At 46.5% G+C, this 25,315-nt stretch overlaps 3 protein-coding genes across 3 annotated transcripts in view; 2 read left to right on the top strand and 1 right to left on the bottom strand.

Moving 5' to 3' along the window:
- The window catches only part of lsm8 (LSM8 homolog, U6 small nuclear RNA associated), a 106,023-nt gene that overhangs the window by 67,892 nt on the left and 12,816 nt on the right, over window positions 1–25,315 (bottom strand). The gene's annotated exons all lie outside the window — the stretch shown is intronic.
- On the top strand, window positions 398–3,599 carry il22 (interleukin 22). Its single transcript, XM_076044272.1, has 7 exons — window positions 398–820; window positions 1,306–1,381; window positions 1,505–1,749; window positions 2,375–2,434; window positions 2,513–2,662; window positions 2,923–2,982; window positions 3,249–3,599. The coding sequence occupies exons 3-7, from the start codon at window positions 1,564–1,566 to the stop codon at window positions 3,372–3,374; spliced, it is 582 nt and encodes a 193-aa protein (XP_075900387.1). The 5' UTR covers window positions 398–820; window positions 1,306–1,381; window positions 1,505–1,563; the 3' UTR covers window positions 3,375–3,599.
- On the top strand, window positions 18,866–21,371 carry ifng1 (interferon gamma 1). The gene is made up of 4 exons (XM_076044271.1): window positions 18,866–19,102; window positions 19,357–19,437; window positions 19,955–20,194; window positions 20,788–21,371. The coding sequence occupies exons 1-4, from the start codon at window positions 18,980–18,982 to the stop codon at window positions 20,938–20,940; spliced, it is 597 nt and encodes a 198-aa protein (XP_075900386.1). The 5' UTR covers window positions 18,866–18,979; the 3' UTR covers window positions 20,941–21,371.

The raw sequence follows: 25,315 nt of genomic DNA, 5'->3' as shown, positions 1-25,315 counted from the left end.
AGCAAACAGCGGACGACCTGGTAACTGGCGGCGCTGTTCAAACAGCCGGCAGGCGATCGGGTGTCGCTTCCCCCGTCCAGCGAACAAACAGCGCAGGAAAGTCTGAATATGGCAGTCAAACATCCGTGTGAAAAAACTCCCAGCAGCCTCTCTGGTTTTTCCCCCCTGCGATCGCTTCCTCCACGCCGATTCCCCGCCGCCGTGTCAGGAAAAAAAAACAATACAAAAAAAAATCTTTGTTTGCAACACCTGATCTGAGGAGATGACGGGAACCAGCCAAGACTGATGGAAAGGCTGAGGAAACAGGAAGCAGGTGATAAAAACGAGGTATTTCCTATTTATTGAAGTGACTTTTAAACTTTTAATTGATTTAATATTTTTTATTTTGTTTTATTTTATTTCAATTGTATTTTATTTTGGTTTAAAATAATTCCATTAAATTGCATTTGATTTGGTGTACATTCAATATACTCCATTTAATGGTATTTTATTTTTATTAAATTTTACGTGATGTCATCCTGTTTTTCCTCCTGCGACTGGGCTGTGTTTGTGTCGGCCTCCAGGGCGTCACAGACACCTGCTGCCAAACCCACACAAATAAAGGTATGAACCTCAGAGTGGCGCCTCTGGTGGCGGTGGTGTTGGCGGCGGCGGTGGCGGCTGCGGTCACTGGATACGCTGGGTGTGACAGTGAGAGCCGCAGGCGGAGCTTCCAGACGGGAAACACTGCTCTCTCCCCCGATTCCACTTCCTGGACGCGCACCCAGTCGGTTCTGGATCCTGGGAACGGTTAGCTGCTCCCCCCCACAGGCTCCTCGAGGTACTGCACATTCTTATTTTTTCCTCTTTTAAGACACATTTTTAAAACACAAGCGCAACGCAATTTATTTTTTTGCTCGTCCACCAATGACGCGACTCACTTGCAACCACATCCGTTGCGTCTGTGAAGACAAAAAAGTGAGTGATTGATTAGCGATATTTCAAAGTTGCGTCTTCAAAGAGCCGAAACTTCCTTCGTGTCATCCTGCGCTGTGACCTGCGGCTGAACCGTGGAATTAACGCTGCTGTGGTCTTGATTGGTGTGATTGAGGGTTGAAATGAAAACGGAGCAGAAAAAAGCCACAGAAACGGAGAGGAAAAAAAAACAAAAGAGGAAATGATGTCAGAGAGGAAGCCGGCAGTTAATAGTGAGGGTTAATTTCCTCAGCACTGACCTGTGTGTGTGTGTGTGTGTTTGTGTGTGTGTGTGTGTGTTCGTGTGTGTGTCTGGGGGTTTTTCCTGATGGTTACCTGGCCTATATTCAGCCGAGGGGGCGGAGACTCAGGAGGCCTTTAAATGAGCAGCTCCACTCGTCTGCACATCATCAGCATCTTCTGACAGGTGAGCAGAGCAGAGCATCCATCCATTCCTCTCTCCCTCCATCCACCCCCCCTTCTCTCTCTCTCTCTCTCTCTCCAGCCATCCCTCCCTCCATGACCTCTGACCCTTTTCTCTTGTCTTCAGGTGAAAGAACTGTTGCTGCTTCTTATTGTTCCTGCACGAACTCGAGAACTTTTTCAAGTATGAAGATCTCCTCCGCCTCCTCGTCCGCCACCACTACCGCCGCCGCCGCCGGCACGCTGGTTCTGCTGTCCCTGCTCCTGATTGGCTGGGCCGAGCAGGCGGCGGCCCACCCCCTCTCCCAGGCACTCAGCCCAGTGCTCCGCAACACCGACACGTACCGGAACGTGGGGGAAGCGGCCAGAGAGGTAGGACGCTCCCAGACAAAAGCGACCGCAATATATACATACATACATATAAATGTATGTATATATATGTATATATATATATGTATATACAAATATTATATTGATGAAAATGAAATGTGTAGCCCAGCAGCAGCAGCAGATGGATGGAAAATAATATAAAAAATATATCATGGGATATGTAGTAAATATGTTACTTTAATGTCATTTGAAAATCAGTGTTTATTTAAAGGCTTAATGGGCCGCATATGGCCCCCGAGCCACAGTTTGCCCATGCCAGGTGTATAATGATAAACTTCAGGCTGTAGTTGCAATTTCTTTTACTTATAAAGCTGAAATACAGATTTTTGCAATAGTCTATAAAAGTTGTAGAACAACTTGATCATATTTGTACATTTTAATCAATTTCAATGTTTGTTGTTTGTTTTTTTTACATTTTTTATAGACAGGCATCAATGAAAGTCAACGTTCACCTGTTTAGATTTTATTAAAATTTTTAGAAATCTTAATCCTAAAACTCTTTCTTCAAAATGAACAAAAAAATTCCATCACCTTTTTTTTGATTTGTTTTTGATTTTTAGAAAAAATACAATAAACGGTCATGTGACCCTGTGTGTTTCCCCTCCAGGCCCAGGCGAAGCAGGACGACCCCAGCGTGCGTCTGCTGCCCAGCCTCGACACCAACCAGGTGGGCTTCACCCGGCCACAAGGACCTCGCACCCCTCTGTCACCCGACCTCTGACCTCTGACCTTTAATCTCTCTCAGGACCACATGAAGATCTGCTGCCTGCACGCCAACATCCTGGACTTCTACCTGAACAACATCCTGCCGCACCACAGCGGCAAGGCAACCCACATGGGCCGCCTGCGGGTCGACCTCGGCCGCATCAGCTTGGACCTGAGCAACCACGGCTGCGTGAGTGTCCCCGCCCACTGCCCGTGAAGCCCCCGCCCACTGCTCTTTAAACCCCTCCCGCTACCCCTTAGAAAACGTCTGCAGGCTGGCAGTCGGCTGGTGGAGACGCAACACACACACACACACACACGCACTCACAAACACGCTCGCACACACACACACACACACACACACACACGCGCGCAAACACACACACACGCACACACCCATGCTGTAGCAGCAGCAGCAGCTCAGCTCTGATTGTCCGTCTGTCTCTCCAGAATGTGACTCACTACCACGACCATCAGCACACCGTCGAGTTCAAGAAGAGGTTCCACAAGGTGAGGCCACGCCCCCAAACCAGTGTCCAATCAGCTGGCTGATCCCTGTTCCTCTAATAACAACAATAATACTAATACTAATATTAATAATGGTGATGTTGACCAGGAAAAAAAAAAAACCCTTGGCTGCAAATGTACCAGCATGAAATCCCACAATGCATCATTGAGACCTGTGTGTGTGTGTGTGTGTGTGTGTGTGTGTGTGTGTGTGTGTGTGTGTGTGTGTGTGTGTGTGTGTGTGTGTGTGTGTGCGTGTGTGTGTTCAGATGGAGGGGCAGCAGCGTCTGAACAAGGCGGTCAGCGAGGTCGACATCCTGTTTTCATACCTGCAGGATTTCTGCGTCTTCCCATCAAACACCATCAACACCACCAGCACCACCACCGCCAACTGAGCGCCACTCAACCTTGTCTTTTTCTACTGCCTCCACTTTTTTATACCACTATTTATTTTATTTAAAAAAGCAGCAGCAACTATTTAAGTTTTTATAGAGACACACAGACGGACTATTTATGTGGTTATTGATCTATTTATGTTGTGGCCCAGTGTTACCAAACCTTTCTTCCTGTTTGCGCAGGAGAAAGTGTTACAAAAATGAAACAAATAAAGTTTGGACTGAATAATAGCTCCGCCCCTTCTCCTTTTTTACTGTCAAATAAAATTGAAAGGTATTTTTTTTAATGTACACACTGAACCCTATATTATATTATATTGTATGATGGCCTTGTCTGTCAAATTTGCCATAAGCTTTTTTGACGCTAGACAGTAGATGGGTTATGTATATATATGTACAGTATATACTGATGTACTGTATCTCTCTCTCTATACATATATATATATATGTATAAATATATGTATATATATTTATATATATATATATATGTATACACACACACACACACATATATGTATATATATTAGTTTCTGTTTCAAGATGAAAATGAGTTGATGAATAAATTATATATAATATAATTACAAATAAATAAAACACAGTTGCAAAAAAAACATTAATGTGGTAAAACAATATGGGAAAAAGAACTTCTGTGAAGATGTTTTCAAATATAAGACCAAGGCCACAAAAGGAATATTGATGATATTTCACACAACTGATATCACTAGAAATCTGTAAATCTTATGGTTTGCTTTATCAGATTAAATTGTCTTAACTGATGGTACGCGTGCATACACACACACACACACACACACACACACACACATACACACACACACACATAGAAGTGATAAACTGGTGCAGAAGTCACCGCAGTGCGATCAGACCTACTTACCTACTTTGCTGGCTGTAGGTGTGGTTTCGATGAGTCATTGCTGAGATAAAAGTTTTGTATTTGCACGTTTGGAAAAAAAAGAAAGAAGCTGTTCAGCTCATGATGCTAATTTCTAGCTGAAGCTGGTTTGATAACTTCAAGATTGTATTCAAAGGTGAAAGGTGAGCATGGAGCATGTGAGCAACTGCAGCTTTTTCTCCACAGTGTTACATAACTCGTGAACCAGAGCTGAACCACTGTTGCCTCTCACGCAAGACCAGTTAGCAGCAGAGTTAGCCACAGGCCAACATAGCCCATAGTAGCACTGTTTGCTTAACCAACGAGCTAAGGCAAGCTTCAGCTTCTCAAGAGACACACAAACACGTTAGCGTTATGTGTTAGCATCATAACGGCGTTATGACACTTAACAACTGTATTAGCATTTCTGATTCACAACACACCATCACGCTATTGGCTGCTTGTGCAAAAGGCTAATGTCAGAACTAGCTATCTAAGGAGCTTTCTGACACAATGGCACAACCAACCAACCTCCACTGCTTTTGTCGTTGTGCGTCTCCAACCGTTTGTGTAAAATATGAAAAATAAAAAGTGTCAATATCGCAATCAGAAGTCAAGATGGGTCAGAACACAAAGGTCGAAACTAAAACCAGAATCAAAAAGATCAAACTGTCCAAGTGTTTGCCCTCTGACACACACACACACACACACACACACACACACGCACACACACACACACACACGCTTCCCAGTCACGGAATCACCTGTCAGAGGGGCTAGGGCCACAGGGGGGGATTTCCCAAACAGGTAACACCAGGAAGTCGTGAGTCTCCTCACTGTGTGTCTATATGTGTGTGTGTGTGTGTGTGTGTGTGTGTGTGTGTGTGTGTGTGCGTGTGAGTTCTATATCTAGCTCCTCTCCTTCCGTTGGACCCTGTGGGGGGCGCCACCAGCTCCACCTCACCGCTGGACTTCCTGTTTGTGCCCCCGTGATGGTCGCAGCTCTTCTTCCCATCATGCCTCAGGAATGCAACCAGGAAGTTGCAGGTGCGCTCAGTTTTCTGCCCTGATTATTCATTAAACACATCGCAAAGAAATGAGTTGTATCCAGCATCAGCTGTTCAGCAGCTGATCTCTATAGCTTAGCGCCCACTAACGAGCAGCTAGCCTGCTTCATGTGCTAACTGTGTGAAAATGCTGGTTAAAAGTCCACTTCCTGGTTCCTCCAGCATTGAACGGTCTGCTTCTGGCTGAGTACGGTCCTCCACTCAGTGATCTCCCAGTAACTGTCGAGTGACATCATGACGTCACAGTTTCGACAGAAACTGTCACCGCAGATTTTCCTGAATGCAGCAGGAGCGGCGCTGGAACTTCCTGCTGCTGCTGGGACGGAAAACCCAGCAGAGTGGTGAGCTGCCCCCCAGATGAGACTCCCTCATTGGCTGCAGCAGGAAGTGCAGGTGTGTTTGGAGGGAACCAATAGGAACTTCTGGAATATTTCACTAATATTTACTGACAGCCCACCAGCACTGGTCCAATCACAGTGAAGCAGGACAGTTCAGCAACAGAAGGAGAAATGTTGCGGGTTTCTTTGGAGGGAATCTTCCCTTTTTAGTCAAATCTGTGCTTGACCCTTGACCTAGCGGCGGTGGCGGTAGCGGCGGCGGTGGCGGGTTGGCGGTCAAGCAGAAGAACCGTTTCCTGGCAGGAGGATCAGAGAGAAGCCACAACCTACTTTAGCAATAGACCTAGCTCAGACTAACTGTAAAAACACAACTGCTGGCGTCAGCAATGACTCGGTGGTGAAGGAGAGCAGCGAGGGTGGTCCAGGGTCTCCTGGAAGTGACGGTCTGGATGGTCTGGGGTCTCCTGGACCTCCTGGATCTTCTGGAGGTGACGGTCTGGACGGTCTGGATGGTTTGGGGTCTCCTGGACCTCCTGCACCTCCTGGAGGTGACGTTCTGGATTGTCACTGTGTGTCTGGATGCTGAAGACGAGAATGATGGTGATGATGAAGATGATAGTAATGATGATGATGATGTTAATGATGACGGTGATGGTCATGTGACCTGCCTGCTGCAGCTCTCTGACCTGGTTATAGCTCTGACTTCCAGGAACTCACACTTTCTACCAGCATCTCATCGTTTTCCTCAAAGTCTCCTCTTCTTCTTCTTCTTCTTCTTCTTCTTCTTCTTCTTCTTCTTCTTCTGTGGTGCCGCCTGCACCCTCTCGAATTTGGGTTAAGTGGCCCGGTGGCGGCGGCAATGAAACCTGCTGAGTGGAGAAAACAAATCTGCGTCGTCACCGCTTTTCCTCGGTTGCGTCTCTCGAACGCACCGCAACCTAGTTTAGCCTCGGCGAGGAAAACAACAAACAGACAGGAAGTGACGTCACCGCTCGCCACCAGAGGAGGACGCAGAGAGAGAGGTGGATGGATGGAAGGAATGGAGAAAAAGAGGAGGAGGACCAGGAGGTCATGAGGAGGGAGAGAGAGAGAGAGAGAGAGGAGGGAAGGATGGATGGATGGAGTGACCTTGACTAAAGGAGGGAAGGATGAGGAGAAGAAGAAGAACGAATCGGGGAAAAAAGGATGAAAACGATGAAAACAGAGAGAAGAAGAAGGAGAAGGAGGAGTGATAAAGAGGAGGAGAAGTGATGGAGGAGGAAGAAAAAGAGGAGGAAGAAGAAGAGAAGGTGACGTCAGCAGAGAGATTCCTGGGAAATTCTGCTCATGAATGTGTGAAAGAGGAGTATGGGTGGGGCAAGAGGGGGAGGTGGGTAGAGGTGGGGGCAGGGGTTAGGGGGCGGGGCCGAGCAGGAGGAGGAGCTATAAAAGCAGCTGCGCAGCAACACTCGGCGCCACTGCAACATGTTCCTCCTCCTCATCAGCACCTCAACTCTGCTGCTGCTGGCCAGCAGCAGCAGCAGCAGCAGCAGCAGCAGCAGCACCAGCAGGGGAGTGGGAGGGGCAGAGGGCGGAGCTTCCTGCCGCCATCGGATCCCAGCCGAGCTGCTCCGGGAGCTGTGGAGCAACACGCAGCGAGTGGTGGCTTTGCTGCCGGTAAGAACATCCATCCATCCATCATTGGGGAGGGGGAACCACGGGTGGGCTCTGATTGGCCGTTCCAGCAAGCCAATTAACCCGTCAAACTCACCCACACTCAAAATAAGAGCCTTGCCGTGCCGCACCAAGCCGTCACTTCCTCCTTGGGACAGGAGGCGGAGCTGTGGCTGGAGCTTCTGACCTTCCAACGTGTGGAGCGCGGCCTGGACCTTCACCACGCTGTGTGAACTGACCTCAGCGACAACAGCCACAACAATGACAACAACAACAACAACAGCTGACGCTAAAACAAACAACATAACGCTCGTCTGTCTGACTTGTTTTCTTTCTGCAGAAGGAGAAGTTTTCCAGACGGCTGCTGCCAAAGTTCTGCACCAGGTGTCCAGAGGTCAGTCAACAGCCTGACACTCAAAGTCACAATAATAATGGGAATAATATCCATAATAATAACAATACTAATACTAAAAACCATAAATTACCAACGTTAATAGCCATAATAATAATAATATTAATTCTAATAATCATCATCTTCATAATCATGGCCATTACCATCATCATCATAGTAGTAGTAGTAGAAGAAGATGCCGTTCTCAATCCCACATCGAGGAAATCTGCAACATTTACAGCAGGGGTGTCCAAACTAGGGCCCGTGGGCCAACTGTGGCCCGCCAACTGATTTTAAATGGCCCTGAAAACACCAGAGCCACTCGCTGTTGAGTGAAACTCGATGACTTTGCAATTTTTCTGCTGACCTGGAGGGGGCAGCACTTCCTAGCCTAGCTTGATGCTAGCTTAGCTTCCCAGTGGCGTTTTTTCGTGGGTGAAGGAGTTCAATTGACTGAGGTTTGATGGAGCTGTGCTCTCATGGTCCTGCGTGACTCCAGTGACACAGTCGATGTTGTTGTGGAATAACGTTATAAGAGATGATGTTATGATGTCATAATCACAACTGAAGAGATGTGTTGCATTGCGTTCTCTGACAAATAATGTTTCGTGTCATGTTATGTTAGCAATGCCGCAGTTTTTTACACAGAGAGCTGTTGTTCATTTCAGCTTTTATATGAGCGTGACACCATGTTTCTATTCAGTTTGTTTGATTGCTTTTTTGAACCTGAGAAGTGCATATGATGCAGCAGTATGTGTATATGTATTTATACAGTTGGAATGTTTTACAAGTTATGTAAATAATATTGACAGACAAGTAATTGTTTGAGATGAGAGTCAGCACCTCCAAGACGGAGGCCATGGTTTTCGGTGGAGAGACCCTGCCTCAGGTGGAGGAGTTCAAGTATCTCAAGGTCTTATTCAAGAGTGAGGGAAAGATGGGGTGCGAGATCGTCAGGCAGATTGGTGCGCCAATCTGGCAGAAGATGGATGGATAGATGGATGGATAGATGGATGGATAGATGGATGGATAGATGGATGGATGGATGGATGGAGTGCTTGAGAAGATGTTTGCTGAGTGCAGTTGTACAGCCTGGAATGACCTGCGGAGGGGGGACGGGGGGGGGGTTGCTTGGCTGCATAGTTTAAGACTCCTGAGGCCCACCACCCTCAGCCACTTGACCTTTGACCTCTGGCCATCTCCCCCCCGCAGCGTGCCATTGGCTGGCTGGAGCTGCGGCAGCTGCTGGACGTCTACCAGCGCAGCGTCTTCAGCACCGCCGCCGTCAGCAGGCTCCTCCCAACTCACTGCCCCCTGCTGCTGCACCGCCTGCACGACACACTGCAAGGCTGCGTAAGAGTGCACGCACACACGCGCACGCACACACGCACGTACACACGTACACACACACACACACACACACACAGTCTGACGTCCCCATGTGTACTTTGTGCAGGTTTCTTCCTCTAAACCTTCAAAATGGCTCAAACTCCTCAAGAAACTGGAGCGGAAAATTAAAAAGGTCAAACATTATTTTTTCAATGTTTTTTTTTTAATTCAGAGTTTTGTTTTCTTTTTGTTCAGTTGTTCAGTTCATGTCAAACAGTCCACAGAGACTTAGCACCGCTAAATCGCTTTTGACCCTGGCCATGCTGCAGATGGTGCTGTTCACTCGCTGGGCTGCTTTACTGCGCTCTTTACTGCCCCCTTCAGTGCAACTGCCAGAACTGCAGCTCTTCTGATTCCTCAGTGGCAGCGGTCCTCGTCTTCTCCCTGCTGCAACAGAAAATCACGTGATAAAAATAACACTGCGCTCTTATTCATCCTGAATAACGATCAATAATTCATTGATTTGTTTCCGAAGTCTTTGACTTTACTAAGAGCTACTGCGTGTTTTTGTCGTGTTTTATCTCCACCTGCGACCTTTTAAGTATCATTCATGATATTGTGTGACGAGCTCGGTGCTAAAAAACATTTCCTGTGTTTGACTGTCAGCAGAAAAGGGACGAACGAGCCCTGCAGGCGATGAGAGAGTTCACCTACGTCCTCAGATGGACCGACGAGTTGGCGCATCACGTCCTGTAGCCCCGCCCACCTCTCAGGGTACCTGCTTTGGCACTTCTTATCTACATTTTTATCTACAACATTTATTTTGAAGAGTCAAAGTATTTCCACCCCCACCCTCCCTTAAGTATTGAACCGTGTTTAAAACAATTTTAACCATGGGAAATTTTTTTGTCTTATTTATATGCTAGAAAACATATTTATTATATTTGAGCACTGGACAAAGTTTTAGCCAAAATACTTGAAACTTTTATGTATTTGAAATGGTGTTTTTTTTTTCTTCTTCTTCTTTTGTCGTTTGTATTCAAACAAAAATATTTGTACACATTTGTCTGGTTCTTTTGAAATAAACCACATTTCTCTTGTGACGTGAACGACTTGAATAGTTTCCTATCGATCAGTTTTGCCCGATGTCTCCCTCCGATGGTCAAACTGTGACACTGCAACTGCAAGGACGCATCCTCATCACGAGGAGTGACGGAAGAGAAACGAAAACGCAACAAAGACCAAAAGATGTGGATTCTAAATCAGAGAGTTGAAATGAGCGGGCTGAGGACCTTCAGCGTGGTGAGGAGGAGAGAGTAAGATACTGTGAAGGACTCAGAGTCGGGACTCAGAGAGTCACAATCAAAAAAACGAGATGTGAAAGGTTTGAGGAGATCTTTGAGAAAGGCGGAGTGGAGGAGTTGAGAGAGACACATCCTGGTTGCCGTCTTCAGCTGAAGGCACCGACCTGGAGTTTGTGACGGCGGTGGAAACCCACAGACCCAGAGGGGAACACAGGAACGGAACCCCCGAACCCGGAACCTTACGGCTACGGTCGGAATTCTGTGACGGAGACTCGTAATGACAATGATCCGTTAACTCACCTGGTTGTCAGTGGAAAATGGCTGTGGCGCCGGTGATGTCCCCACCCCCATGGCCCCACCCCCATGGCCATGACTCGACTCTGTTGCGAAACCAATGACATTTCCACAATTAGTCAGCTCCAGTGAGTCATGTGACTCCTGGGCCTCGATTGTTGCAGCGACGGCGGTTTCGGTTCGAAAGGAGTCGGATCAATCTCAGTGCAACGGCGATTGAGCAGCCATCGCACGCCACCGAACCCGCCAACACGGCTTCGCAAAAGTCTGAGCAACGGACAAAGACGAAGAACGCTCGCACCGGTCCGGTCGCTCAAAGTGAATGTGTTTGGTGAACACGATCGGGATCACCTTCCTTTTTCTTCTTCTAGTTCTAGCCAGCAACTGGAGGCCAAGGCAAACTGGTGCTGCTGTCGCCATGGCTGACGCTCGGTGGCTAACACTCTGATGAGATGGCCACACTGACTGTGGCACTGACTGGGGCACTGACTGTGGCACTGACCGTGGCACTGACTGTGGCTCACGGTGACCCTGACAGCAACCCAATAAATGGATTTCAAAAATATATTTGAAGTTTTTGTTTCGCCGTTTTTGTGCCAATTTGAATGGTGAGATATTTAGCTGGTTAGCTAGCAAGCAGCAGCAGCCAATCAGAGGGTCTCTGTGTTTGCTTGGGTTTTCTGGTGGCGTTTCCCTTTCACTGACACTTCCACGCGAACTGCTCCCACTACTGCAATATGGTAGACAGTTTTCTGGATTGCATGGCTAATGCTAATGGATGAAGCCACACGTTTCAAGCTTGCATATGTGTGTGTGTGTGTGGATGCGCGCCACCATCAGTTAAGACAATTGAATCTGATCAAGCAAACCACACCCATAAGATTTACAGATTTCTAGTGATATTGATTGTGTAAAATATCATCAATATTCCTTTTGTGGACTCGGCCTTGTATTTAAAAAACATCTTCACAGAAGTTCTTTTCCAATACTGTTTTACCACATTAATGTTTCTATGCAACTATGTCTTATTTATAGGTCATTTTAATGTCATTCATCAATTCATTTTCATCTTCATTATATATATATATATATATATATATATATATATATATATATATATATATATATATATATATATATATATATCCAGGTACTACCTGAAAAATTAGAATATCAAGTAAAAGTTGTTTTATTTTGGCGATTTAACATAACAGATGGTTTTTTAAGCTGCAAGACCTGATCAAGCAAAATCCAAAGAAATAAAAACTGTAAATATATTGATTTGCATATTATTCGTTTATACAATATGTCAAATTCACCTTTAGAGTTGAATTGCAGAAATACAACAACCTTTTCAGGATATTCTCATTTTCTGGGTAGTACATGTACATATATATATGTACATATATATATGTACATATATATATGTACATATATATATATGTCTTTCTCTCTCTCAGAGATAGACACACAAGGCCATGAAATAAAATTAAATGTCATATAATATAATATAATATAATATAGTATCACATTTAAAGGGCTCAGTTTGTGCATTAAATGTATATGTGTGTTTGCGCGCCCGTGCATTTGTGTGTGTATTTATGGTGGCTTGTGTTTGCAAACAGGAAAACAACAAGGTTGCAACTTTCTAGGAAACACAACTGAGGTTTTTAAAGAGCCTTGATTCCAGTTAGTTTACATTTCTTAGAAGGAAAACAGCCACTGTGTGTGTGTGTGTGTGTGTGTGTGTGTGTGTGTGTGTTTATGCATTAAATGTGTGTGTGAGTTTATGACAGACTTTTTCCTACTGTCCTAATTGCTGGGTGAATTGTCAGGTCGTCTGCTCAGCTTCCCAGCTCGCTTGACATCATCACATGCTGATGGTTTTCAGTTAAGTTAAGTTGACAGAAGTATCTTGTTTCTTTTTTCTCTTTTTCTTTTTTTAAAGTGGATGTCTCAGCGATGGATGTGGCCCAACTCTCACTTGCACTACGTGCGACCACTGTGCTCCTGTCCTTTGCTCATTTTGGGTCCTGGCCTTTTCTCGCCTTTAGCCCGGCGTGAAGTTCTGACATTTTGCTCTCGTCACATTTTCGAACCTGCATGTTTAAGGTTTGTGAAAGTGAAGCGAGAAGCTGGGAATCCCGCGGCAGGAACCAAGTCCCCCCCACCCCCGTCCCCACCCCATGTTCTGCAGTTGCAGAGATGATTCAGGTTTCTCGGTGGCGGCGGCCGCAGCGATGCAGGAACGAGCTGCTTCCTGCTGACGCGACACAAAAAGAAACAGGTGAATTTCCGCCTGGCGGGCTGCGTCTGTGCCACAGTCGTGATGTCATCGCAGGTCCTGCCACCGGTTTTTCTCAGTTAGAGCCGTGCGTTGACGTGCAAATTCCAAGGTGGTCGCCTGCACCTGAGAACAAGACTCGTGACTCATTTTGTGTCTTCTGGGTGCAGACGAGACTCAACTGCCAGCAGTTTCCTGCTGAGGTGCCCAGGCCGCCTTCACCTCGCTGCAACTCCGAGGCTCCCGCTTCTGAGAGCTCCTGCAGGACCCTGCAGAACCCTGCAGAACTCTGCAGAACCTCCAGACTGCAGCTTCGGAGGTTCAGGCTGAGTTTCTTTTTTCAGAGCTGGAACAGATTCCGCTCGGCGTCTTGACTCAAAACCACCGTGAAGAGCCACCGATTATTTATTTTTTTTAAACGCCGTCTTTATTGAATTTTCAAATGTGAAAAAGACAAAACAATTTAGGACGCAGGCCAGCAGCTCAACAAAGCGATGATTTTCCTCTTTATCTACATGTCATCACTGTAACTGACAGAATGGGGACCAGAAAAACACCACAATAATATTGATAATAATGATTAAAAAACAAACAAAGACAAAATCAAAACAAATCATCAACAAACTCAAATACAACATCGGAACGCTTCAGTGAAGACATGAGGTCACCGGTCCAGAACCTCATTCTAACGGATCGTCATTTATTTATTTTTTGTATATTGGATAAATCCGCCCCAAACCTTTTGAAAAGTATGCCGTTTGTTCCCAAAAATGTGGAATTCTTTTTCCAGAGGTTAAGCAGGAAGATAATTCCCGAAACCGCGTTGCAATAAGTGCCTCCGACTTAAAATAAAATAATAATAATAATAATAATAATAATAATAATAATAATAATAACCACAGAAATATCACGTTATTAGCTTGTGCGATCTGAATTTTCCTTCACAGTGATAACAGCAGTGGTTTTCTGAGCAGTTGAACGTGAAAGCGATGCCATGTTGAGGCGCTGCTGCTGGGTTTTCACTCAAGGCCGCCGAAGGCTGAAATGTCAGACTGGGTTTTTGAGAATGGATTCAGCTTGAATCGTTATCATAGTTTGACTATCATAGTCATAGTTGACCATGAAGAGGCTCCGGAACATGAAAACGCTGCAGCGGGGCCCAAGGACCTCTAATGTGCTCTAGGCGAACACACACACACACACACACACACACACACACACACACACACACACACACACACACACACACACAGAGTGAAGTTTCAGCATAACTGAGGAGATTTTCCTCCAGTCCAACCACCGTGACCACCGTGTGTGTGTGTGTGTGTGTGTGTGTGTGTGTGTGTGTGTGTGTGTGTGTGGGCGCATCCTGACCAGGGAGTCTCCTGCAGCCTCCGCAATAGCAGCACAACTTTGACTTTTAGAGGAAAGCAGTTGTCGATGCCGCTGTTTTGTGACTATACTGTTTGCTGCTGCTGCTGCTGCAAGCCCACAGACCACAGACACACACACACACACACAAACACACACACACACACACAGAAGGGAAGGCTGCATATAAGCAACACAGGTCAGCAGCGTGTCAGTGTCATTCACACCTAATAGCCTCCAGTGTGCAGCTCCAACAGCTCCAACAGCTCCAACAGCTCCACCACCTCCAACAGCTCCACCACCTCCATCAGCTCCAACAGCTCCATTATGTCGCCTCTACTGGTCCTACTGGTCCTACTGGGAGCCTCGTCGCCGGCTTTGGGCAGGTCCTTCCTTTCAGAACAGCTCAGACAGGACTTCAACTCACTCGCACAAGAGCTGGTAAGTGGACTGGGACTGTGACCAGGACCAGGGACTGGGACTTGGCCTGGGACTGGGACTGGGACTATGATTCTTCTCTCAGTGTTCCCTTCGGGTCCCCGGAAGGTCGGGTGTGTTTGGCGCTGCCGGGCCTCCTCACATGAGACCCACTGGGACTTTATTTATTTATTTATTTATTTATTTCTCATTTTGATTGATTTAACCGCTCATCGTTTCAACAATTCGATGTCATTCTCTGCCCGTCTGAGTGAATCACTTTTTAAAGGAGTCAGTCAGTCAGTGAGTGAGTGAGTCAGTGCTTCGCTGCTCCGCTGATTCTCAACACTCTGATCCGTCTTTGACTTTTAATCGAGACTCAATTACGCGACGTTGCGAGAGCTCCACAGATTTTAATCGTCATTGAAACCAAAAATCTGCCTCTTCATTATCATCTTCTTGTTGCATCATTCTGATTTGTCAAGGCTGATTAGCGACAATGACAGTGTGTGTGTGTGTGTGTGTGTGTGTGTGTGTGTGTGTGTTGCAGAAGCTGACTCAGCCTGAAGTGATCACTCAGCCGCTCTTCTCCCAGGTCTACCACATCCTCAACACCTCGTGTCCAGTAGGTTCCCTCAGACCAGCGGAAGCTCTGTGGACTCAGCTGCTTGTCACATGATCGCGTGCTCACCGCTAACTCCCCCCCCCCCACCCCCCCAGGCATTCGACACGGACCGGCTCATCAACGCCACCCTGGACGTCTACGCTGGCGTCTTCTCCAGCGCGCTGCAGCAGCACTCGCAGCTGCTGCTGGACGTCCACGAGCCCATGAGGCAGAGGACGGTGCAGCAGCTGCGGAGTCAGCAGCAGAGGATGGAGCGGCTGAGGAGCCGCCTCAGCCACGTCAACCACCAGAGGGCGCTGAACTACCTGGGCTCCATCAAGGTACAGCAGCTTGGAGGGCCGCTTTCAGGCCTCGTTTTTCATTTTCTGCGGCGCTGGAGGCTAGGTGGCTAACGGGCTAGCGTCGCTCCCTGTGTGTGTGTGTGTGTGTGTGGCTGCAGGTGGACGACGTTGGCGTGCAGCGGCGAGCGCTGGCTGAGTTCCAGACGGTCTACCAGGCCGTGTCCCTGATTGGCCACCGCTGTAGCCACGCCCACTCCTCCTCCGCCCAATGATGACGGGCCGCTGCGGCCGGTTCCCGCTCTCACCTGGTTTTCATCGCCATCATCGTCATCATCATCATCATCATCATCATCATGATCATCATGATCATCATCATCATGATTATTATTATTATTATTATTAATATTATTATTGTTATATTTATTTATAACTACATTAATTTGTTCTCACCGATTCATTTTGTCCTTGTTTTAATTTATTCCCAGCAGACACTCCTCCCGTCTTTATCTGTTATATTTATTTTTGAAAATTTTATTTAATGTAACTTATTTTTTTCTCTCCAATTTTAGTTTTTTTGTTTCATTTGTTCACACTTGATGAGAAATAAAGGAACAAATGTCAGCATTGGAAAAGTTTGCGTTGCTCGTCTGTCACCGCCGCTGTCCATGTCATGGGGAGGGGTTGATAGGTCAGGAGGGTGGGGGGCGTCCCCCTGCAGCAGCTCGGGGGGTCGAGAGGGAAATGGTTTCCGGTCGTCCTCCTCTTTCTTTCTCACAAACAGTGACGAGGTGAGAGGAAGTCCCGCCCTCTTTTTTCAAAGCTGAAAAAAGACACCCGAAACGGCGCCGCTTCCCTTTGCAACCTTCCTGTTTTATTATAATTTTTTTTTTAGTTTCGAGTCACGTCTTTATGTCATCAATGAACTGTAGTGCATTTTTATCTTTATCATCGTTCTTCTTCTTCTTCTTCTTCTCGTTGGTAATTCACGGTGGTGGATCTCTGGGGGGGGGGCGGAACCAGCGGTCACCTGGTCTGAGGGTGGTCGGGACTCGCAGTTCCTCCAGAAACCGGATGAAATTGATTTCTTTTTTTATCTTTCTCTCTCTGGCATTTGAGAAGAAGAGGAAGAAGAAGAACGAGAAGAAGAAGAAGAAGAAGGAGAAGGGGAAGAAGAATTTCTGCAGAACTTTCACACTTTTCACGCAGAATTTTTTTTTTTCTTCTCTGAGCGAGAACTTCCAGCCGTGACTTCCTGTCTGACGAGAGGGGATCCCCGCTGTCTACCTGTTGACTTCCTGACATCCCGCTGCTCTCTTCTCGACACTCCTGCAGCCCAACCGGGGAGAGTCAGAGGTCAGAGGTCAGCCCTGTGACCTACCCCCCCCCCCCCCCCCCCAGCACCACCACCTGGAGTATAACCCCCGTGTTTATCGCGTCGTCGTCGACTTTGTATTCGGAAGCTTCATCGGTGGATGATAAAAGGGGGAGCCGCACCGTGATTGGCCGGCCAACCACAGACCTCCTCTCATTCTTCTCTCTTCTCTTCTTCTCTGGACTTTTTGCCGGTTATTTCCCCCCACTTTATTTCTTCGCGGCACACAGGACGTTTCCTTGAAATGGGGTGTGACCATGTCACCACCTGGTGACTAGAAACACTCCTCACACCTCCATTTCCTGTCCTCTTCCTATCCACTTCCTGGGCTGCTGGTGGCCTGCTGGTCCCATGCATATTCTTCTTGTGCTAATGGAATAGAATAGAAGACTTTATTAATCTATCTAAAAAATAATTTGCAGAATCACTGCAACAACACAGCAGTGCAAAGAGAAGGAAGATTATATGAATTAAAAAGAAATGAAAATAAAATATTTATAAAGTAAGAATGTTACAATTACAATTATCTACATAACGTTGATAGAAATAAAAGTTTTAATCGCATGAATTATGAATGTTGTTGATTCTTCTGTTCCTTGTTTCATCCACCAGCAGGTTTCTTTGGTGATTTCGCTCGCTAATCAGCTTCATCATTTCTGCCTTTTCAAAACGGATTTTTTTTATTTTTCAAATTCAAGCCAGTTCACATTTTATCTGTTTTAAATAAATTAACAATAAAATGTACATTGGGGTCTTGTTCACTTGTTAGACGCAGTTGTTTGAATTACAGTAGTTTGACCCTCTGTGCTGGCAACTTAGATAGATAGACAGATAGATAGATAGGTAGATAGATAGATAGATAGATAGACAGATAGATAGATAGATAGACAGATAGACAGATAGATAGATAGGTAGATAGATAGATAGATAGATAGACAGATAGATAGATAGGTAGATAGATAGATAGATAGACAGATAGATAGATAGATAGATAGATAGATAGATAGATAGATAGATGGATAGATAGACAGATAGATAGACAGATAGATAGATAGATAGATAAATAGATAGGTAGATAGATAGATAGACAGATAGACAGATAGATAGATAGATAGATAGATAGATGGATAGATAGACAGATAGATAGACAGATAGATAGATAGATAGATAGATAGATAGATAGATAGATAGATAGACAGATAGATAGATAGATAGATAGATAGACAGAATGTGTGTGTGTGTGTGTGTGTGTGTGTGTGTGTGTGTGTGTGTGTGTTTCTCCTCCCGTCGTTAGCCTGGTTGTGTGGTGACTCTGATACTGGTAAAGCAGGAGGCCGCAGCAAGCCATCACTGCCAGGGCGGGCTAACCACAGCGGCCACCGGGGGCACCGTCTCACCGGAAACCTGCATCCTTCCCAGGTTTGTCATCAAAACTGTGTGTTGTGTTCTCACAGCTGCTGAGAGGTGCTGTGTGTGTGTGTGTGTGTGTGTGTGTGTGTGTGTGTGTGTGTGTGTGTGTGTGTGTGTGTGTCCTCCAGCAGCTCTCAGGGCTCCCGGTTGCATCCTGTAGGACTGCACCAGGGCACCAGGGCATGTTGCATGCATGCGTGCATGCATGCATGCATGCGTGTGGGTGTGTGTCTGTGTGTGTGTCGTGGCACTTAGAGACCCTTCACCCGCTTCTATGAACTCTGACGATATAAAGGAAACTTCGCAGCCACCTTTTTTTCTCTTTTCACACCTCTCTCTCTCTTTTACTTTTCTGTCGGTGTCTCTCGCCCCCCCTCCCCACTCGCCCCCCCTCCCACACCCCCCTCCCCTCCTCCTCGCAGCATGAATAAAAGGTGTTGAACAGCAGAAGGGAAGCTCAGACAAACTTGACAGCGGGCACCACTTCAGGCCCCGAGGCCCAACAAGCAGTCAGTCAGTCAGTCAGTCAGTGAGCCAGTGAGCCAGTGGGATTTGAACCAGCGACCACGCAGAGCAGAAAATGGAGGGCCGTGTCAGGTGTCTGGGGGTGTGGCTGTGCGTCTGTCTGTCCGTCTGCCAGGTGCGGACGCTTTACGTGCCCAGTGAGATGAACCGGACCATCCAGAACCTGGTGGATCACTACGTGAGTCCCCCAAACAGCTCCACAGGGCCCGGCCCGCTGGGTGCTGCCTTCAGGGACAGTTCGGCTTCAAATTTCCAGGGGGTCCATGAACGAACCGGAGAACCCAAAGTTCATCCAAGTTGTTCAGGACAAAAGTAGCCGAACGCCAGAGGACTCCTCCTCGGTCCCTGAACACAACACCTGCGTGTGGGCTCCTGATGTGTCCTGCTGTCTGTGAATGCACCGTCTGAGAAACAAAATGTTTCTGTCTCCAGTTGCAGAGCGTTCCACAGCGGCAGATGAGGCAGGGAGGGCCCATCGTTGACAGCAGGGATCTGCCCAGAGAAACACCTGAGGTGAGGAACCACACCAGTGGCGATGGGGGGGGCGGGGGGGTGGGTTGGGTTCGGGGTGGGTGGTTAGCCTAGCTTAGCATAAATACCCTGAGTGAGCAGGTGCATCAATTCTCAACATTTCTTTTTTTTTTTTTGAGTTTCAATTCAAAATCGCACTTTGGAGATTTTGCAAACATTCTGAGATGAAGGTGAGTGGCGCTGCGCTAGCCTCATGCTAAGCTAATTCTAGCCTCCCTGAAGCCTAAGGCCAGTTGTTTGGCTCTAGAATTTTTTTTTTTGGGGGGGGGGTTTGGGAAGGGCTGCAGGTCCCCCAGGCTCATGATGCGTTGGAGCAACCTGCTCACTTCCTCCACTCAGGAACCTTCAGAGAGGAAAGTTCAGCAGGCTGGAGGAGGAACTGAGAGGCTCCACCACAGGGTCCTCTCGGGCTCTTCCCACCTTTCTTTCCACCCCGTCACAGAGTGACACCTGTCTGTCTGTCCTCCAGCGCTAAAACCTTTCCTCCTGCTCTACCCAGGCCATGGTGTTCATGAGCGGCGTCCTGCAGATGTACGTGAAGCTCTTTGACCACATGCTGGCGACGGCGCCCACGCCCACTCCTGACGCAGTGGCGGGCTCTGGCGCCCAGGAGGTGGACGGCCCCATGGTCAAGCAGCAGCTGCAGTACCTCCGGGACAAAGTGCAGAAGCTGCAGAGGCACCGCTACAAGGAGCAGGAGGACTTCCTGAAGAACCTGACCAAACTGGAACACATCAAGGTACCAGCAGACCGGACAGAAAACTGCAGAAACTCTTCCTCAAAGTATTCAAACTTGCGAGTAGCCCAAAGAAAAATCCCAGTGGGCTCATTGAGCTCAGGTTCCTCAGTTGGTGGTGCAGAAGGTCCAGTTCCTGGCAGGGGTCCTCACAAAGAGTTCTATATCCCAGTTCAGTGACTGGCGGAGGGATTCATGTGCGGGAGGTCAAGGGAGCAACATCACAGAGTGAAGCCTGACTGCAGCCCGAGCGACTGCAGCATGAGCTACTGTAGCCTTAGCCACTGTATCCTTAGCTACTGTAGCCTGGTCTACTGTAGCCTGAGTCACTGTAGTCTGAGTCACTGTAGCCTGAGTCACTGTATCCTTAGCTACTGTAGCCTGAGCTGCTGTAGCCTGAGCTGCTGTAGCCTGAGTCACTGTATTCTTAGCTGCTGTAGCCTGAGCCACTGTATCCTTAGCTGCTGTAGCCTGGTCTACTGTAGCCTGAGTCACTGTAGTCTGAGTCACTGTATTCTTAGCTACTGTAGCCTGGTCTACAGTGATTGGCTGCCCTTTCCACCCTGACGGCGTTCCTCCTTCTGCTCATCCTGCAGGTGAACGACCCTGTCGTCCAGAAGAAGGCGCTGTGGGAGCTGACGCGGCTCTTCGAAAAGGCCACCTCGCTGCCCAACAAGCTGGATGGGCAGAAGAAGCGGCGGCGACGGCGGCGGCAGACGCTCCAGTCCCAAGGTCACCTGGGAGCCTAACGGGGGACTTCGGGAGGTCAGGGGGGGAGACGCCGACAGCGACATGTTCAGTTCTTTTTTACCTTCCAAACTTTTAGAGAATTCTAATTAATTTAATTTAATCTAATTTATTACAAAGCGGCAGCCCGAGAGTCACTTTACAGAGATTTTTTTCTAAGAAATAAAAGGGGGGGCCAATCGCAGCCCTGGAGATCCTTGACCGTGTGTCCGTTGGAGCGGGTCTGATGTTGGTTGGATGTTTCAAGTGGCTCCGCCCCCCCCAGTTTACCAGGGCCTCGGTGCCGTCCGCCAGTATTTATTTCCTCTATTTAAGTTTTTCTATTTAATATTAATTTGCTCTGACTGACGCTCATTGTTGCTTATTTATTGTTGACTGTTGTTCTTATTGTTGTTGTTGATCAGCACCAGAATAAAAGTCCCGAGCAAACCGACATTTGTACATTTGTTTTTTTTCTCCCCATCGACTTGTTTCCACATTTGAAGGTCTAGTGTGTAATATTTGGAGCTTTTTAGGGAAAAAAAAACAGCGCCATCAAGTGGTTACATTTTATATTGCAGCGTCTCTCACTCGCTCCTGAGCTTGCCAGTGATATACGGTGGCCCGCACACCAAAACCTGGATACCTGGTCCACCTGCGTCCTCTTCATTGTTTGTTTATTTGAGGACGCCAGTGTTCAGCCTAAATACCAAATGCTATGCTGTCAGGCAGCCGGATTGTCCACACCAGGCTTCCTTAGAAATATGGTGGTGCAAGATGGCAGCTAACTGGGACCTTTATTGATCTATGGAGATTCTCATATATATATCCTAAACGTTCTAAGGGGAGGAAAATTGTGAGTATCCACTTTCATCAATGTATTTATGGGCAGTGTGTTCAGCTGTTACCAATATAAAAATACTAAATTAGGCCAAATTTTAAACACTGGACCTTTAAATTGTGTTTGGAGTGAAACTCCGGCCGCCGCGTCACAGAGAATCTGGTTGAACACTCGAAAAGTCAGCGACCCCCACCCACCCCGTGACATCACTTCCTTTTGGTAAGCAACAAGAAGTCTTCTTTTACTGTAAACGCTGCTTTACCCACAATGCACCCTGAGAGCGCAGACTCTCTGCAAGGGTTGGGGGGAGGGGGGAGGAAGTCCATTTCTAGGAAGCGGAGGCTGTGCTTCCCCACGGCTCAAGAAAGTGTGTGTGTGTGTGTGTGTGCGTGCGTGCGTGCGTGTGTGTGTGTGCGTGCATGCGTGTGTGTCTGTGTGTCTGTGCGTGTGTGTGTGTGTGTGTATGTGCGTGCATGCAGGTAAGTGTGCGTGTCTGCGCGCGCGCGTGTGTGTGTGTGTGTGTGTGTGTGTGTGTGTGTGTGTGTGGAGTGACCACACACACACACACACACACACAGATTCCATCAGGGGAGGGAACCTGGTGACCTTCAGCAGCAGTTGTCGCTTGACTGGTGTGGAAACAGAGACGGAAGATCTGCATGTTGGGTTTCGCCTACACACACACACACACACACAGACACACACACATTTCTGTTAGCTCAGAGCTAAATGCTAACCAGCACAGCTGCAGGTGCAGCATTTGTGTGTGCGTGTGTGTATGTGTGTGTGTGTGTGTGTGTGTGTGTGTGTGTTAGGGCTGCAACTTGCAACTAACGATTATTTTCGTTGTCGATCGATGGATCAATTTTTTTCCATAATCTATCAAATCATGACACACAAAGCATTTATCTGAGACGTAATTGTTGTATTTTTCAAGGTAAAATATCATAAACACATTGATTCATGATTGCAAGGTCGTATGCAACGTTTGCCACAGTTAAAATACCTCAAACAGATTTCCTACAACTTAAATATCGAATGAATATGCCCTAAATAATACAGTTGATCAGTGATCAGTAAAAGAGTTCAATTCGGTGTAGACGCCAGTGTCGACAGGCGCTGCAATTCACAAATCACTGCAGTAAAGTGGCGTTTACCTCAGAGAACTGTTCCACGATTTTCCCACAAGCAGAAACTTATTGTGTGCTTGCGTCACTCGTTCGTCGACTGATGATTGATTAAGAAACGAGTGAGTAATTTCAAAAACATCAACGAAATATCCATCCCGGAGAATTGTTTGTGACATGGTACAGCGCCCCCTGGTGGTGTTGACGGTGTTGGCGTATCGTCGTAGTGCTACCACGGAACGCGAAGTAATTTTCTGGGAAATATTCCGAAACTTTAGAAACTTTGGCTCTGGGTTTCCGAGCCTTTTCAGAGAAGAGGGCGTTCTTCTTCCCTTTTTTTTTCTGGAGGATGTAAGCAATGAGCGACACCGCCACCCTAAGTGCTCGGCCAGTACTGCACCGCAGGTACAAATGAGCATTCAGCGTCCGGAGTGTGATTTCGTGATTCAGCAATTTAACATAACAACAGCGCGACGCGTCGATGCTTCGATTTTCACGTAGACAAATTTATGTTGTCGACGTCATCGATTACGTTGTCCAATCGTTGCAGCCCTGGTGTGTGTGTGTGTGTGTGTGTGTGTGTGTGTAAAGTTGCTGTTGACCTCCTTTCGACTTATTTTCACTTTTTCACTCAATAAAAAGTGTCGGAGTGAACTTGGAATTGAGTTTCCGTCTCTCTCGTCTGTCATTGGTGCAGATTGTTGTGGCAGTGCATCTGCTGCATCTGCTGCTGCTGCTGCTGCTGCTGTGTGTTTGTGTGTCTCAGTGTGAGTCAGCAGCCTGCTACTGCTGCTGCAGAGTGCCGCCACTCTGCGCTGCTCTGACCTCAGATCAGTTTCAGTCTGCAGAATGTGCAGCCTGCGGTCGGATTCCAGGTATTTTGACGGGGGCAACGCAAAGCTGTGACTGTGCAGTGCTCGACATCCTACTGGTGGGAGGCCGAGGTGGACGGAGCCTCAGCCTCAGCAGTGGGCCTCCTGGTGGAGCTCCGCAGGTCCTCCGAGTCAAAGAAATGATCCAACAAACTACACATTGTTACTGATTTGTGTGAGAGACCAACGAGATGAAAGTGATACAAACTATTGAGCGAACAGTTGAGGCCGGTGCAGCTGCCACATTATTTACATCGTAAATCGCAGATGATTCTGCAACTAAATATTTATCTTCTCCTTGAGAGATTGTAAGTGAGTGGATCTCCAGGTTGACTTCAGGCTTATAGGCTCTCAGGGCTTCTTATCCAATCACAGTCCAGCGTAGAGCATCTCGCTGGTCTCGGCATCGCAGACTCCACATCTGGAAAAACAAAAAAACAAACATATAAATATATAAATATATGTATATATATATATATATATATATATATATATATATATATGTAAATGTATATATATATATATATATATGTGTGTGTATATATATATATATATATACATATATATACACACACATATATATATATATATATACACACACATATATATATATATATATATATACATTTACATATATATATATATATATATATATATATATATATATATATATATATATATATATATATATATATTTATATATTTATGAAATCACACCCACAGGCGCAGAGGCAAAGTCACAGAGAATTGCACCGCAATGTTTCCGTGAAGTTGTTTCCTGTTGCGAACAGGAAACTGAGCGATTGCAAGGAGAGAGAGAGCGAGAAAGAAGGAGAGAGAGAGAGAGAGAGAGAGAGAGAGAGAAAGAAGGAGAGAGAGAGAGAGAGAGAGAGAGAGAGAGAGAGAGAGAGAGAGAGAGAGAGCATACATATACTATGTATTTGTACACAGCGATTTTTAAATGTTTCACATTTTCTTTGCAGTGAAGCACAATTTTGGTGTATTTTTGTTTTAATCTTTATTTTTTTCTACTACCTGCATCACGTGGCGATGGAAACTTGTAAAAAGAAAAATAAATAATTAACCCGGATGAAAATCTATTAGTTATTGTCATAATAATAATAATAATAATAATAATAATAATAATAATAATAATAATAATAATAATAATAATAATGATAGTAGTTGTTGTTGCAGTAGCTATAATATTTATTTTCTGTCCTTATTTCTGATTTACTTCCATTGCTATTAAAGGTGTTAATTATGAACCAACTAATAGTTTGTTTGCATTTCGTTATGGACGTTTTTTTTGCGCTCATGGCCACGCCCCCTCATCACCTGGCCGCTGACTGCAGCACCTGCACTGTGTCAGTGTGGTTATGATTGCGGTTAATGGGATCGGCGGCTCTCTGGAGGAGACGCAGCCAGACTGAAACTGTCTGGCGCTGTCAATCCTTTGGTGGATGATGTCATGGAATCACCTCGTGCCGCCATGTTCACTGTAGCGGTAAGACTGTTTTGTTTTGAGGTTTTTTTACGTTGGAGTATTGGATCGACG

The sequence above is a fragment of the Nelusetta ayraudi genome, unplaced genomic scaffold (assembly GCF_046127955.1).
Source record: "Nelusetta ayraudi isolate G7.1 ecotype Tasmania unplaced genomic scaffold, CSIRO-AGI_Nayr_v1 ptg000079l, whole genome shotgun sequence".
Lineage (NCBI taxonomy): Eukaryota > Metazoa > Chordata > Actinopteri > Tetraodontiformes > Monacanthidae > Nelusetta > Nelusetta ayraudi.
This window is presented reverse-complemented; position numbering and strand designations above follow the sequence as displayed.